This window comes from Aplysia californica, unplaced genomic scaffold (genome assembly GCF_000002075.1).
Source record: "Aplysia californica isolate F4 #8 unplaced genomic scaffold, AplCal3.0 scaffold00346, whole genome shotgun sequence".
Lineage (NCBI taxonomy): Eukaryota > Metazoa > Mollusca > Gastropoda > Aplysiida > Aplysiidae > Aplysia > Aplysia californica.
In genome coordinates, this window is record NW_004797616.1 from 269,811 (window position 1) to 282,551 (window position 12,741).

At 38.3% G+C, this 12,741-nt stretch overlaps 1 protein-coding gene across 1 annotated transcript in view; it reads right to left on the bottom strand.

Annotated features, from left to right (window-relative positions):
* LOC118477175 (protocadherin Fat 4-like) overlaps window positions 1-12,741 on the bottom strand; it is a gene marked incomplete in the record, with an annotated part of 113,600 nt that overhangs the window by 51,161 nt on the left and 49,698 nt on the right. Inside the window, 12 exon segments of the mRNA XM_035970945.1 lie at window positions 394-585; window positions 1,981-2,103; window positions 2,640-2,822; window positions 3,333-3,452; window positions 4,770-4,955; window positions 6,210-6,341; window positions 6,711-6,893; window positions 7,935-8,063; window positions 9,335-9,520; window positions 10,096-10,218; window positions 11,252-11,437; window positions 12,045-12,167. Of these exon segments, the coding sequence (XP_035826838.1) occupies window positions 394-585; window positions 1,981-2,103; window positions 2,640-2,822; window positions 3,333-3,452; window positions 4,770-4,955; window positions 6,210-6,341; window positions 6,711-6,893; window positions 7,935-8,063; window positions 9,335-9,520; window positions 10,096-10,218; window positions 11,252-11,437; window positions 12,045-12,167 (1,866 nt within the window).

Genomic DNA, 12,741 nt, shown 5'->3' on the forward strand with positions numbered 1-12,741 from the left:
TAATAATAATAATAATAATAATAATAATAATAATGACAACAATAATAATATAATAATAATACTAATAATAATAATAATAATAATAATAATAATAAATAATAATAATAATAATGATAATAATGATAATAATAATAATAATGATGATAATAATAATAATAATAATAATAATAATAATAATAATAATAATAATAATGAATTACATTTTATTTTGACTTGTATTCAACATATATGGATACATTTTTCTCCAAAAGCAAGGCAAATGAACAGGCCTTAAGATAACACCAATAACTCCATAATATACGCCCAAAAATTGACGAGCACCTGATTCCACAACGTCGAGACACAAATTAACACAAATATAGACTTTGAAAGTAAAGTTAAGTCAGTACTCACAATGATGTTGACACGCGAGGCACTGACACGCTGCAGACTGCTCCCAATAGCTGTGTTCTCCGGGATCTGAGCCGTGTAGCGCGCGTTCTCCGTGAACACAGGCAGGAATGTGTCCCTCTCTATGTTGACCACTACGGTACAGCTGTCTGTCTGGGGTACCGGGTAGCCTTGGTCGGTCACAGACAGTGTGCACTGGAACACAAGACAGCACAATATCAAAATAAGATAAGATAAGATAAAATAAGATAAGATAAATTAATATATGATATTGTAACTCCTTGTTATCAGGAATATCACTGGAGAAAGTTAAAAGACTTCAAACTGTCCAAAACAATGCTGCACGTTTAGTTTTACGGAAAAGAAAGCGAGACTCTGCTAAATCTCTTTTACGAACTTTGCATTGGCTTCCTGTTGAAAAAAGGATTGTATACAAGTTGGCCACCCTATGTCACAAATGTTTGAATGATAATGCACCGTCATATTTATGAAATCTGTTAAGACTGTACATTCCAACTCGCAGTTTAAGGTCATCAGCAGACAAAAAGAAATTTATTTTACCATCTATGAAACTTAAAACAATGGGTGAAAGGGCATTTGAATACCAAGACCCCAAGATCTGGAATGCTTTACCAAGTACGTTGAGAGAAATCAAATCTTTTGATTCATTCAAATGTCAGCTGAAGTCGTTTCTGTTTTTAAATTAATAAGATGAATATTTGGAATAATTTTCTTTAGTCAGAACACAACGTTTCATGTTACTGTTGTATGTTGTACTGTATTGTAAAGCGCTCAGGGCCTGTGTACTTTATTCGGGGTTGAGCGCTATATAAATGTCATTTATTATTATTATAGGATAAAAGACAAGATAAGATAATTCTTCATTATCCCAGAGGGAAATTTTTCTTGGCTGTACAGGACCATAAAAACACAAGCAGGTAATCATAAAAAATTTAATTCTATATTATTCTCATTAAAATTCAATATGAAAAGAGAAGTAAAGCTGACAGAATGTACATATCACATCAGATGCATCCTTCAACCACATGCACGAATTTAATTACAAGACCTCTGAAGTTATATAGATACGTACTCTAAAGAGCAATACACATTATGCTTATTCTGGACCTCTGTAAATCAACATATCAAGATGAGATTAGATTAAATAAGATGAGATAAAATAAGATAAGACAATGTGAGGTGAGGCAAGGTGAAGCAAGGAAAGGCAATATATTTTTCAACAAGTCTTATAACTATACTGAAATGCAATGATTTACACACAAGCACTAAAGAAGACTATATTTGAAAATCTGGCAAGAGTCAAAAAGAAAGTCTGAAATACTTCTATTATGTGGCTGTAAGGAGCTTAATACAGTTTAACTGCTTCAAAGCATTTCTCGAGTTCATTCCCCATAAGTGCTAGATAAATATATAAACTAATTCCTCTTTCATTTTGACACACTCTTAATCCTTTATGAACATTTTGCATATATCCCCCACTACACACTACACGTTTCATGAGATCTGTAAAAAGCTCCGTCAAAATGTGGAAAAGAATTCCAGGAGATAAAGAGTTAAGAAATGTCTCACGGTGAAGGCGCTCTCCACAGCATCCAGGAGCGGCTCCTTGAGGTAGAGAATGCCGTTGTCTGGTCCCAGGTAGAACACCTCGCGACACCGGTCATCGCCCACCAGGGAGTACAGCAGTGTATCCTGGGAGATATTTCAGCAGTGTCAGAAACGATGTCATGTCAGTGTCAAACACGATGTCATGTCAGTGTCAGGCATGATGTCACATCAGTGTCAAACACGATGTCATGTCAGGGTCATATAAGATGTCATGTCAATGTCACAGCATCAAACAAGATGTCATATCAGTGTCAAACACGATGTCATGTCAGTGTCAAAGTGTCAAATATGATGTCATGTCAGAGTCAAACATTATTGTCAATACAATAACAAAAAGAAAAAAATTGAGATATTGGGACATGTTTTGAATGTCAGAGACAAAATTGCTATATCAGACACTGCACTGGAGACCAAATGGAACAAGAAGAAGAGGTACACCGACTGGCAGCTGCAGGAGGCTGATCAAAGATTAGGTAACCACCCAGGAGCAAGATAGGGCAAAAATGAAAAAAGATAAGCATGGTGTCAACAGTTCCCTGCCTTGTGTACCTGACAGTACAGGGAGAGAGTAAGTAAGCAAAGTAAGTACGACGTAAGTAAGTAAGATTTTTGTTCCTTACCCCATCTCTGTCTATGGCAATCACTGAAACGATGGACGTTCCAATGGTGGTCCTCTCTGTGATGCTGGTGGTGTAGGTTTGTTGGGAGAACAGCGGCGCGTTCACGTTACGCCGGATTGAGATCCTCACATCCGCCTCGTCAAAGCGGGATGGGCTGGCACTGTCAAAGGCTTGAACTCGCAACTGGGGACAAAATGATACAATATATTAAAATAGTAAAATTCTACATTCCTAAGACAATCATTTGAAAAGTGAAGGAGTGTCGCAAACTGTGCTAAAAATATAAGTGAAAAAACTGTGTCAGATTGTTCAATAACAGGAAAGAGTTACTTTGATTTGGCAATGAAAAGATAAACTTTGTACTTATCGTCTATGTTCAACTCCAGTCAAGTGTCCCACAAATTAGGTTTAATACTTTTTTGATTCTAATTATGTGTTTCACAACCATAATTATAATTGATAATACCATATTAATGTAAAAAGAACACTTCCACAAAGTTTTGAACAATTTGTGTTGATAACACAAAAGAAATTATGATTTTTTCACACTTTTCTGAAAATCAATATTCACTCACATAATAATATACAATTAGAGTGGGACATAAACGATATCTTTCTACTGAGATGTTTTGTAAGCTGTATGGTCAGTAGCTGTTCCCTTGAGGTGAGTATTTCTCTTATTTCATGACTCACGGTATAGTCCATGGCGCGGTCAGTCCTGAGGTCTCCTCTGACCACCACACCACCGTTGCTGTTGACAGTGAAGAACGTCGGAGCGGGGGGAACGCCCACCACCACATACTCAACTTGTCCCTGGAAGGAAGGAGCGAGAAAAGTGGGATAAAAATTTAAACAAGATTATACTCAAGCCAGGATGAGAAAGAGACCACCAAAATTACCAAATCACCCACAAGTGGGCGATACCCCTCGGCTGGCAAGCACTGAATGAGAGAGAGAGACAAAGACAGATGGAAAGACGGACAGAGAGACAGAAACGGAGATGGAGGGAGAAAGAGAATACTGGACCACAGCGGCGACCATGTAAAAGATAGAGTTGTTGGAAATAAGATGGACAGAAAGACAGAAATTGAGAAGGAGAGAAAAAGAGGAATAGCTAGACAGAAAGTGACAAAGTAAATAAAGGAGTTGCTGGAAAGACTGACACTGACAGAGAGACAGAAATAGGAGTGAGAAAAGTTTTATAAAAAAAACAAGCTTCTACTCCAGCCAGAATATGAAAGAGAAAAACAGAACATGGAATGATGCGTACCATTTCAAAATATCTCCTGTAGTCTGGATTATCTAGGCAACAGCTTTATCAAAATTCAAACCAGTGCTTAAAATGCATTTATTTCTGTCAGGTTAAAGCAGTAATGACCAACATTCCCAATACATGCATAACTATTGACTGTTCCGTATAAGACTCCACCATACCCTGTTTTGAAAGTTATGTATAATGGAGTACATTTTGTTGTTATAATCATTACTATTATCATCATCAGAATTCCATCATCACCATTATCATCTTTATCATTATCATATCATTAGAATCTTATTATTGTCATCATTAGTATTTCATTACCATCATTATTATTATCACTATGTTTCTTTCAGTACAGATTTTTTGTTTGTGCGATTCTGTAACAATTGGGTGTATGTCGTAATCAATGTTAAATGTAATGTGTGTGTGTGTGTGTGTGTGTGTGTGTGTGTGTGTGTGTGTGTGTGTGTCTGTGCATGTGTGTGTCTGTGCATGTGTGTGTGTGTCTGTGTGCGTGTTCGTGAGTATGCCAATTAGACAAAAGTAAACAAGCTATAGACAGAAAGTACTTGCAGATCCTGGTCTACAGCGGCGACCATGTAAACGGTGGAGTTGTTGAAAAGATTGACAGAGACACAGAAATAAAGGAGAGAGAGAGAGAGAGAGAGAGAGAGAGAGAGAGAGAGAGAGAGAGAGAGAGAGAGAGAGAGAGAGAGAGAGAGAGAGAGAGACAGAGAGAGAGAAAAAGAGAAATGGCTGGACAAAAAGTACCTGCAGATCCTGGTCCACAGCAGTGACCGTATAAACGATGGAGAGACAGAAATAAAGGAGACAGAGAGAGAAAGAATAAATATCTAGACAAAAAGTACCTGCAGATCTTGGTCCACAGCGGTGACCGTGTAAACGATGGAGTTGTTTGCGCTGAGCTCAGTAATAGTCAGCTGGTACGGCGTGTTGATGAACTGAGGCGGGAACTGGTCGCGCTGGACGTTCACGATACACGACACCTCGGTGGAGCGCGACGGCCGCCCACTGTCTGTCGCTGTCACCGTGAACTGGCCGCGGCAGAATGAGTGAATGAATGCATGAATGAATGAATGAATGAGTAAATAAATGTATGAATGAATGAATTAATAAATGATTGAATTAATAAATGAATGAATTAATGAATTAATGAATGAAAGAGTGAATGAGTGAATGACTGTATGAATGTATAAATATTTGAATGAAAGAATAAATGAATCAATCAATCAATCAATCAATCAATCAATCAATCAGTCAGTCAATCAATCAGTCAGTCAATCAATCAATTAATCAATCAATAGATGGATGAACGAATGAATGAATGAATAGCGTTTGTATAACACATAAATATCTCACTCAACAACAAGCTCTATGCGTTTTACTATCTAAATAAAGAGCAATTGGAGCAAGAATTCTGAGACTCATTCAAAATAACTCTCATATCCTTGCTGATTTGTTTGTTTGAGTCTAGAGAAGTAAATTTCTGATCCCAGTGAACAAAATTATTCAGGAGAGGGGAAAAAACTGTTTCATTCTTTTCAAAAATTGTACGTAAGTTTGTTTGCTTTCTTCAGCATTTAGAATATATATGAATTTTTTCAAAATATTTCTTGAGTACATGCAACAAATACCATAGATAAAGAAACTGTGATAAACAAATTCCCCACACTTTTGAGCTTAGTTCATCTAAAACAGCGGGATGACAACACCATATAATTGTCAAAAACAGAAAACTAACAACAAGACACAACTTATCGAATGGTAATCAATCCAGTCCAATTGTGTTGCTTCCACACGAGAAAGATACAATACAGTAACAGAATGTGTAGCGATGCGGTGGAATCAAGCGCTCGTCAATTTTGGGGCATGTGGATTTATTGGCAGCATCTGAAAGCTTATTTGTTTGCCTTCCTTTTTGCCTTTCAATTTTAAAAAGGCCCATCTTTCTTCAATAGAAATCAAGATATTTGTGATTGAAAGAAGTGGGGTCGCCTGGTTTCAATGGTAAAACAAGCAAGAATTTTTAAATGATCACCAATGTTTGGTAACTCAAATAGCTTGAGAGTCCTTGAAAACTGAAAAATGACATAATTTGTGCCTTTAATCAACGTTTTTCAATAAAATTCCCATGGGAATGCCTTTTTATATGGACATAATAGGGATTGAACCAAGAAATAAAAATGCAATAAAAATTGTCTAACAGGCGAAAAAACGCCTGTTTCTTGGATTTCATTATTTTGACGAGCGCCTAGTTTCCCCACGATGCGTCACAAATCGTATCTTACAGAGAACTGGCTGATTCCTTTGCCTAGCAACGGCTGCCGTAGGAACACGGTTCCTGAGTTGCGCTCGATGAAGAAGTAGGACAAGGAGTTGCCTCCGCTGTTGTCACGGGTGATTGTGTAAGCGATTGTGTCCTGGGGAGAGAGAGTATTGTAGGACAGTCAGAACAGTATCAAACTTCTCTGACAAGACAAATATTATTACCATATTATGTTCATGTTTTGCTGTTGTCGTCAATGTTGTTGTTATTGTTGTTGTTGCTGCTGTTGTTGTTGTGAATGTTGTTGTTTAAGTTTATGATAATAGGCTAAAGATAAAAACAATCAGTTCTAATAATAAATACAAGGAAAAGGATGTACAGAAAAGGGGGAAGACATGGAGTGACATCAAGCGACTCGCCCAGGATAGGGAAAGGTGAAAAGTGTTTGTTCATGGCCATTATCCTGATCCAGGGTGATATAAAGGAAATGATGAATAAAATACAAGAAGCGTCTGAGTCTCACATTGTCCAGGTCTGAAGCAGACAGCGACAAGACAGGCCGGTTCTGGGCAAAATCTTCTGGAATGACCACGGAGTACTGGCTCTGGCTGAACACGGGAGAGTTAATGTTCCTGATGATGGCGATGGTCAGGTCAACGGGCGTGCGCTGGGAGGGAACCACCGAGTCGTAGCACACCACACGCAGCTGGAGGAGATGAAGAATGATAATAATAATGATAATGATAATAATAGAGATAATAATAATAATAATCATAATGGTTATAATAATAATAGTAAATAATAATGATAATAATAGTTAATAATAATAATAATAATAATAGTTAATAATAATAATAATAACAACAATATTAATAATCATTATTATATTATTAATAATAATATAACATGGAATAGTGTAGCATTTATCTATAATTTCAATGCGCATTTTGGTAGATGTGTGTGTGTGTGTGGGTCTTGTGGTACACTAGAAGCTGAGAATGTTTCGGAGTGTTCTATGGTCTGCTGGGGTAATAATATAGTGTAAAGCGCATAGAGCCAGCTGCTGAGCGGGGATATGCACTATACAAATGCTATCTATTATTATTATTATTATCTGTATGCTGGTCCGCGAGGATAAGTGTTGCGGGCTCCGTGCGTTTCATGGGTGGATAATGTAATAATAAAAATAAATAATAATAAATAGCATTTGTATAGCGCATATCCCGGCTCAACAGCAGGCTCTATGCGCTTTACACTATATTATTACCCCAGCAGACCATAGAACACTCCGAAACATTCTCAGCTTCCCGGGAAGCATACAGTGCGAGCAGCCGATTAAGCGCTCAAACACTAACAAACTGACAAGATCTTTCGCTGTCTATAGCCGGGTACCCATTCCCACCTGGGTGAAGTGAGGAAAATTCGTGTAAAGTGCCTTTCCCAAGGACACAACGTCGGGCCCTTGACGGGATTCGAACCCACGACCTTACGGTTGCGAGTCCGAGAGCCTAACCACTAGGCCACTGACGCCACATCTCATCAGATGCGGTACATGCTATATCGCACTGTCGCCCATCAGCGTGCCGTGGGGGAAAGGTACGGCTTCTTACAGTTGCTGATCGGGTTCCCGTGGGGGGCAAAGTGTTAATGTGGTGTGTCCGAATCTCATCAGGGGACTGCTGACACTGTGTCTTTGGGAAAGGCATTACACATGCAATTATCATTCAGCATCATTGCTAAAACTCACCGTGTACTCAGTCCTGGCAAACCCGTCCTCCCGCAGCGACTGAGCGATGGTGACCAGACCAGTGGTCATGTTGACGGTGAAGAAGCTCTGGGCCGGGTACAGACCGATGCTCTCGTACATCACTTGACCCTGAAACAACGTACATCTCTCGGTTTTAGATAAGTTTTAGCTAAGTTTTAGTTAAATTTTAGTTAAGTTTTAGTTGTCTTAGTTAAGGTTTTAGTTAGAGTTTTAGTAACATACCATTGAGTTACAATCAGAATACTGAGTAGGTATCTAGCTTAACATTATTATTGTTTATAATATTACTGTTCATTTATATTATGCATCTGACTGTGAGCCTGTTTCTGAGTGCAAGCATACTGCATGTGTGTGCACATGTGTTTGAGTGTGTGTATGTGAGTACGTGGTAAAACACCAAACCAATGTGCCAGGCAAGATCAGGAAAATAAAGATGTATCTTATCTTATCTTATCTTATCTTATCTTATCTTATCTTATCTTATCTTATCTTATCTTATCTTATCTTATCTTATTTTGGCCCCCTTAAAGTGTCAGGAAGTTAGGGCTAAAACATTTGTTTGAAAAGGATTCTTCCTCTGAAAATCTCCTGCTGTCTGCTCACCGCACATGTTTTCTCCCATCTGGCCATATAAGTGCACTAGATAAGAGTTGTCACCATCATCATCATCATCATCACTATCATCATCATCATCAACATCATCATCATCACTATCATCATCATCATCAACATCATCATCATCACTATCATCATCATCATCAACATCATCATCATCACTATCATCATCATCATCAACATCATCATCATCACTATCATCATCATCATCATCAACATCATCATCATCATCATGAAAATCATCTTCATTATCATCACCATCATCATCAACATCATCATCAAGATAATGAGATTGCCAATACTCATTTTTCTTCGGAACCCTACCCTCTACCAATTCTCAACATACTCTACATTCAATACCAGCCCAGCAACATCACCACATTCAAAAGCCACTAGTGCTTTTCACCCCAAACCTCTCCGCAAAAATAATATTCAGAAGGAAAATTTTCCGCACAAAGTCCCACAGCCTGCTATTAGACTAAAAAATTAAAACAACCAAGGCAGGTTGAGAGGAACATAGGCCTATACCACAGTAACTGATGGGACAGTTGGACTATACTTTCTTACAACGATAACATTGTAATTCAATATCAATTAAATTATTTCAAATTTAAAATATCAGAACATTTGACAGGCATTTTAGTAATAAGGACTTTATGCAAATTTTGTTGTATTTTTAGTTTTTGTAACTGGCAGGACAAATGAAGTATTTTTTTCTGCCCCATAGGTTACCATGGAATAGCCCAATAGAGACAAAGCCTTACCCGTAGATCTTGATCGGAACATTCCAGAGCAAACACAGTGCTCCCCCTGGCTCGGGACTCCTGCACTGTGGTCGCGTACGGCGTGTTGAAGAAGACTGGGGCAAACTGGTTCCTGGCCACTCGGATGATGACGGTCGTCTCGTCCACTCGTTCCGGAACTCTCTGATCAGAGGCTCTAATGGCCAGCTACCACAGATAGGAAATGTCTACTGGTGTTACTTTACCTTATAGCAAAAGATTTTCTTTCTATCTTTGTGCAGTTGAGAGACAAATTTAACCGCAATCATTTAGAGCTGATAAGAAAACAGACTGACTTGTAGAAATGACAGAGAAAAAGAAAAAATTTAATGAGATCTACCGGTGAAACCCTCCAGCCATCAGCTACGATGAATTCAAACAAATGAATTATACATGATTACGTAATGAGAAAATTAGCAGCTGAAGTATCATTGTCATAATCATTATTATAACAGTTCATCCATCAATGTCTGACAAAGACCAATTCATCTGCAGAGGAGAATTAATTTTTTTAAGGAAAATACAAGGCATAAGGGTAAAGATGACTTGTAGCTTCTGAGGTGGTCAAAGAGAAAAATTGCGACAGACAATTGTGACAAAGATTGTTACATTTTGAGCATTCACAAGCTTCATTTCCTCTTGTGGATATATACCCAGTTTGAGGGTTTCTCTCTCGGCTTCAGGATTTCTAATTCATGGTTAATGTCATAACAATGTCATGGTTAATAACACAAGTTATTTACCGTGAAAGAGGTCGCAGTGGTCAGGTCCAAACGTCTGGTGAGGAAGATGTCGCCAGAGGCAGGGTTCAGGTAGAAGAAATCGATTGCCGTCTCGTCCCCGAGGAGAGAGTACCGGATGGTGTCCTGGTAGAACAGACATCATTCTAGTTTAGTTTTAGTATGAGTTTTACGGCACTTGCAACACAATTAGGGTCATACGAGTGCCGAAGATTAGATGTGTTACTACAGAGTAATGTACAACCAGAAAAAGGTGCAGAGGTAAGGGATGTTTGATAGGAAAAAAGGAGTAAACCACAACAGAGTACCCACCAACCACCCACATACAAAATTCATTTACACATTCCTTCTCAAAAATTTACAGCTTACACTATAATGATAAAATAGTATTTACGTAAACTTTTTATTGGCCCTCATAATAGTTAAAAGACATAAGTGCAACATTTCTTTCATCTATACTTAAAAGGAATGAAAATACTTTTCACAAGTCTTCTCAAAGATTTGAGTGTTTCTCATGTCTCATAAGGAAAAGGAGAGAGGCTGAATGTTGTACAACTACTAGTTAATCGGAAGATATTTGTGACCAGGGAGCAAAGGGTATTGCATAGATCCCACTCTTTTGTGGACCCTATAGATCCCAGTCTGTTTCTAATTAGATTTTGTATAGACACACTACCATGATGACCGTACTAAGATAACATACACACGTGATAATATGTATGAATTGATAACCAGATGTAGATAAAATAAGATAGCAATTAACTAATCTCCTCAAAGAGAAATTTTCTGTGGCACTGTAATTGCAAACCATGTTCACGCAGTCGTAAATACACACTCTCTCTCTCTCTCTCTCTATCCCTCTCTCTCTCTCCCTCTCTCTCTCCCTCTCCCTCTCTCCCTCTCTCTCTCTCTCTCTCTCTCTCTCTTTCTCTCTATCACTCCCTGTCTCTCTCTTTGTCTCTCTAATGCACACAATCACAAACACACACACATGTACACACATATACACTTACATACACAAACGCACACCTATTAATAGTCATTGGAAGAACACATAAGATTATGCTGATCTTGCACAGACGACAATGACTGAAAGACTTAAATAATTCTAGAATCAGGACAGCGGATGGCTGAGAGCAACAAAAGCTGAACCACTTACATTGTCATTGTCCAGAGCAGTGACCGCGATGACGAAGTCTCCGATGGCGAAGTCTTCCGAGATGTCGACAGAGTAGAGCTGCTCATTGATGAAGAACGGAGGGTTCTCGTTGCGCACCACAAAGATGTTCACCTCGGCCGTGGCTTGTTGTTGAGGGAAAGCTGTGTCGTATGCTGTCACCACCAGCTGAGCAAAGAGGAGAAAAACAATAAGTGTTTGATGTTTTTTTTACAGCTCCTTATCTCCAAGAAGGAGAAAAATACAAGTGTTTGGTTTTTGTTACAGCTCCTTATCTCCAAGAAGGAGAAAAATACAAGTGTCTGGGTTTTTTCATAGTTCCTTATCTAAAAAGCAACAATCTTCATCGATGGAAATAAATAAATTCATCTTTATGTGAGAGGTTTAACTCTTATAAAATTGAAGATGAATTTCACTTTATTTTTTATTGTGCAAAGTTTGCTCATCAAAGGAAATTGTTAATTCCTTACCACACGGCCCTTCATTAAAGTGATAACATTTCCGCCTTTTTTGTGTTTTTTTGGCCATAGTATCTTCACACTTAGGATGGAATTTTTTCTTCTCAAAACTTCCTCAAAGTTGGCAGCTACGCATTTTCTGAAGGGACAAAACTTCAGAGACATATATTTTTACTAAATGGCTCATTTAAACCCACATATTCCCTTCAGTTGTGAATCAATTTACCACCTCAGTTCCTACAAAGGATATAAAGTGTTCTAGACAGTTAAGCACAAACCCCTATCATTCCCACATTTCTCAACCACTGTTAACTTACCCTGTAGCTCTGTGTGGTGTCGATAGTCAGGCCGGTACGCGGGGCGATGACGCCGGTGTTTGAGTCCACGCTGAAGTAACTCGGGGCAGGAGCGTCACCTACCACCTCGTAGACGATTTGACCCTGGAGGAAACAGGCAGAGTAGTTAATGAGTGTGAACATTATAATCATCATAATCATCATCATCATCATCAACATCATCATCAGGAGGAGGAGGAGGAGGAGGAGGAGGAGGAGGAGGAGGAGGAGGATGAGGAGCAAACACAATCATAATATCAAGAACAATGAAACTAACAATAGAATTAATTTGAGTAAAATATTGTTAAAACAGTAAATGCAACAATATCATCCAAAAACAAAATGCCCAATAGGACACTACTTGGAGCCTACATCACTGCTGAGTGCATGGATCAGATACATTGTATGAATACGTTCAATTAGGTAATTCAGTCAATACATTCAGAAGTTTTATCCCTCAGATCGCCATCTTTATAATTCCAATAGGAAAGCAGATGTCACTTCTCATTCTTTGTTTGATCCTTCTGTTGAGTTTCATCTATAAGACCAATCTCCTCGTGGTTTAAGGACTGGAAATATGATGTGTTAACTCAATTATAATAGTTTGTTCTCCTTGTAGGCGGTCACATCCCTTTATCGACATCCTCGTGAGTAGGCAGAGGAAGGAAAGATGTACAGA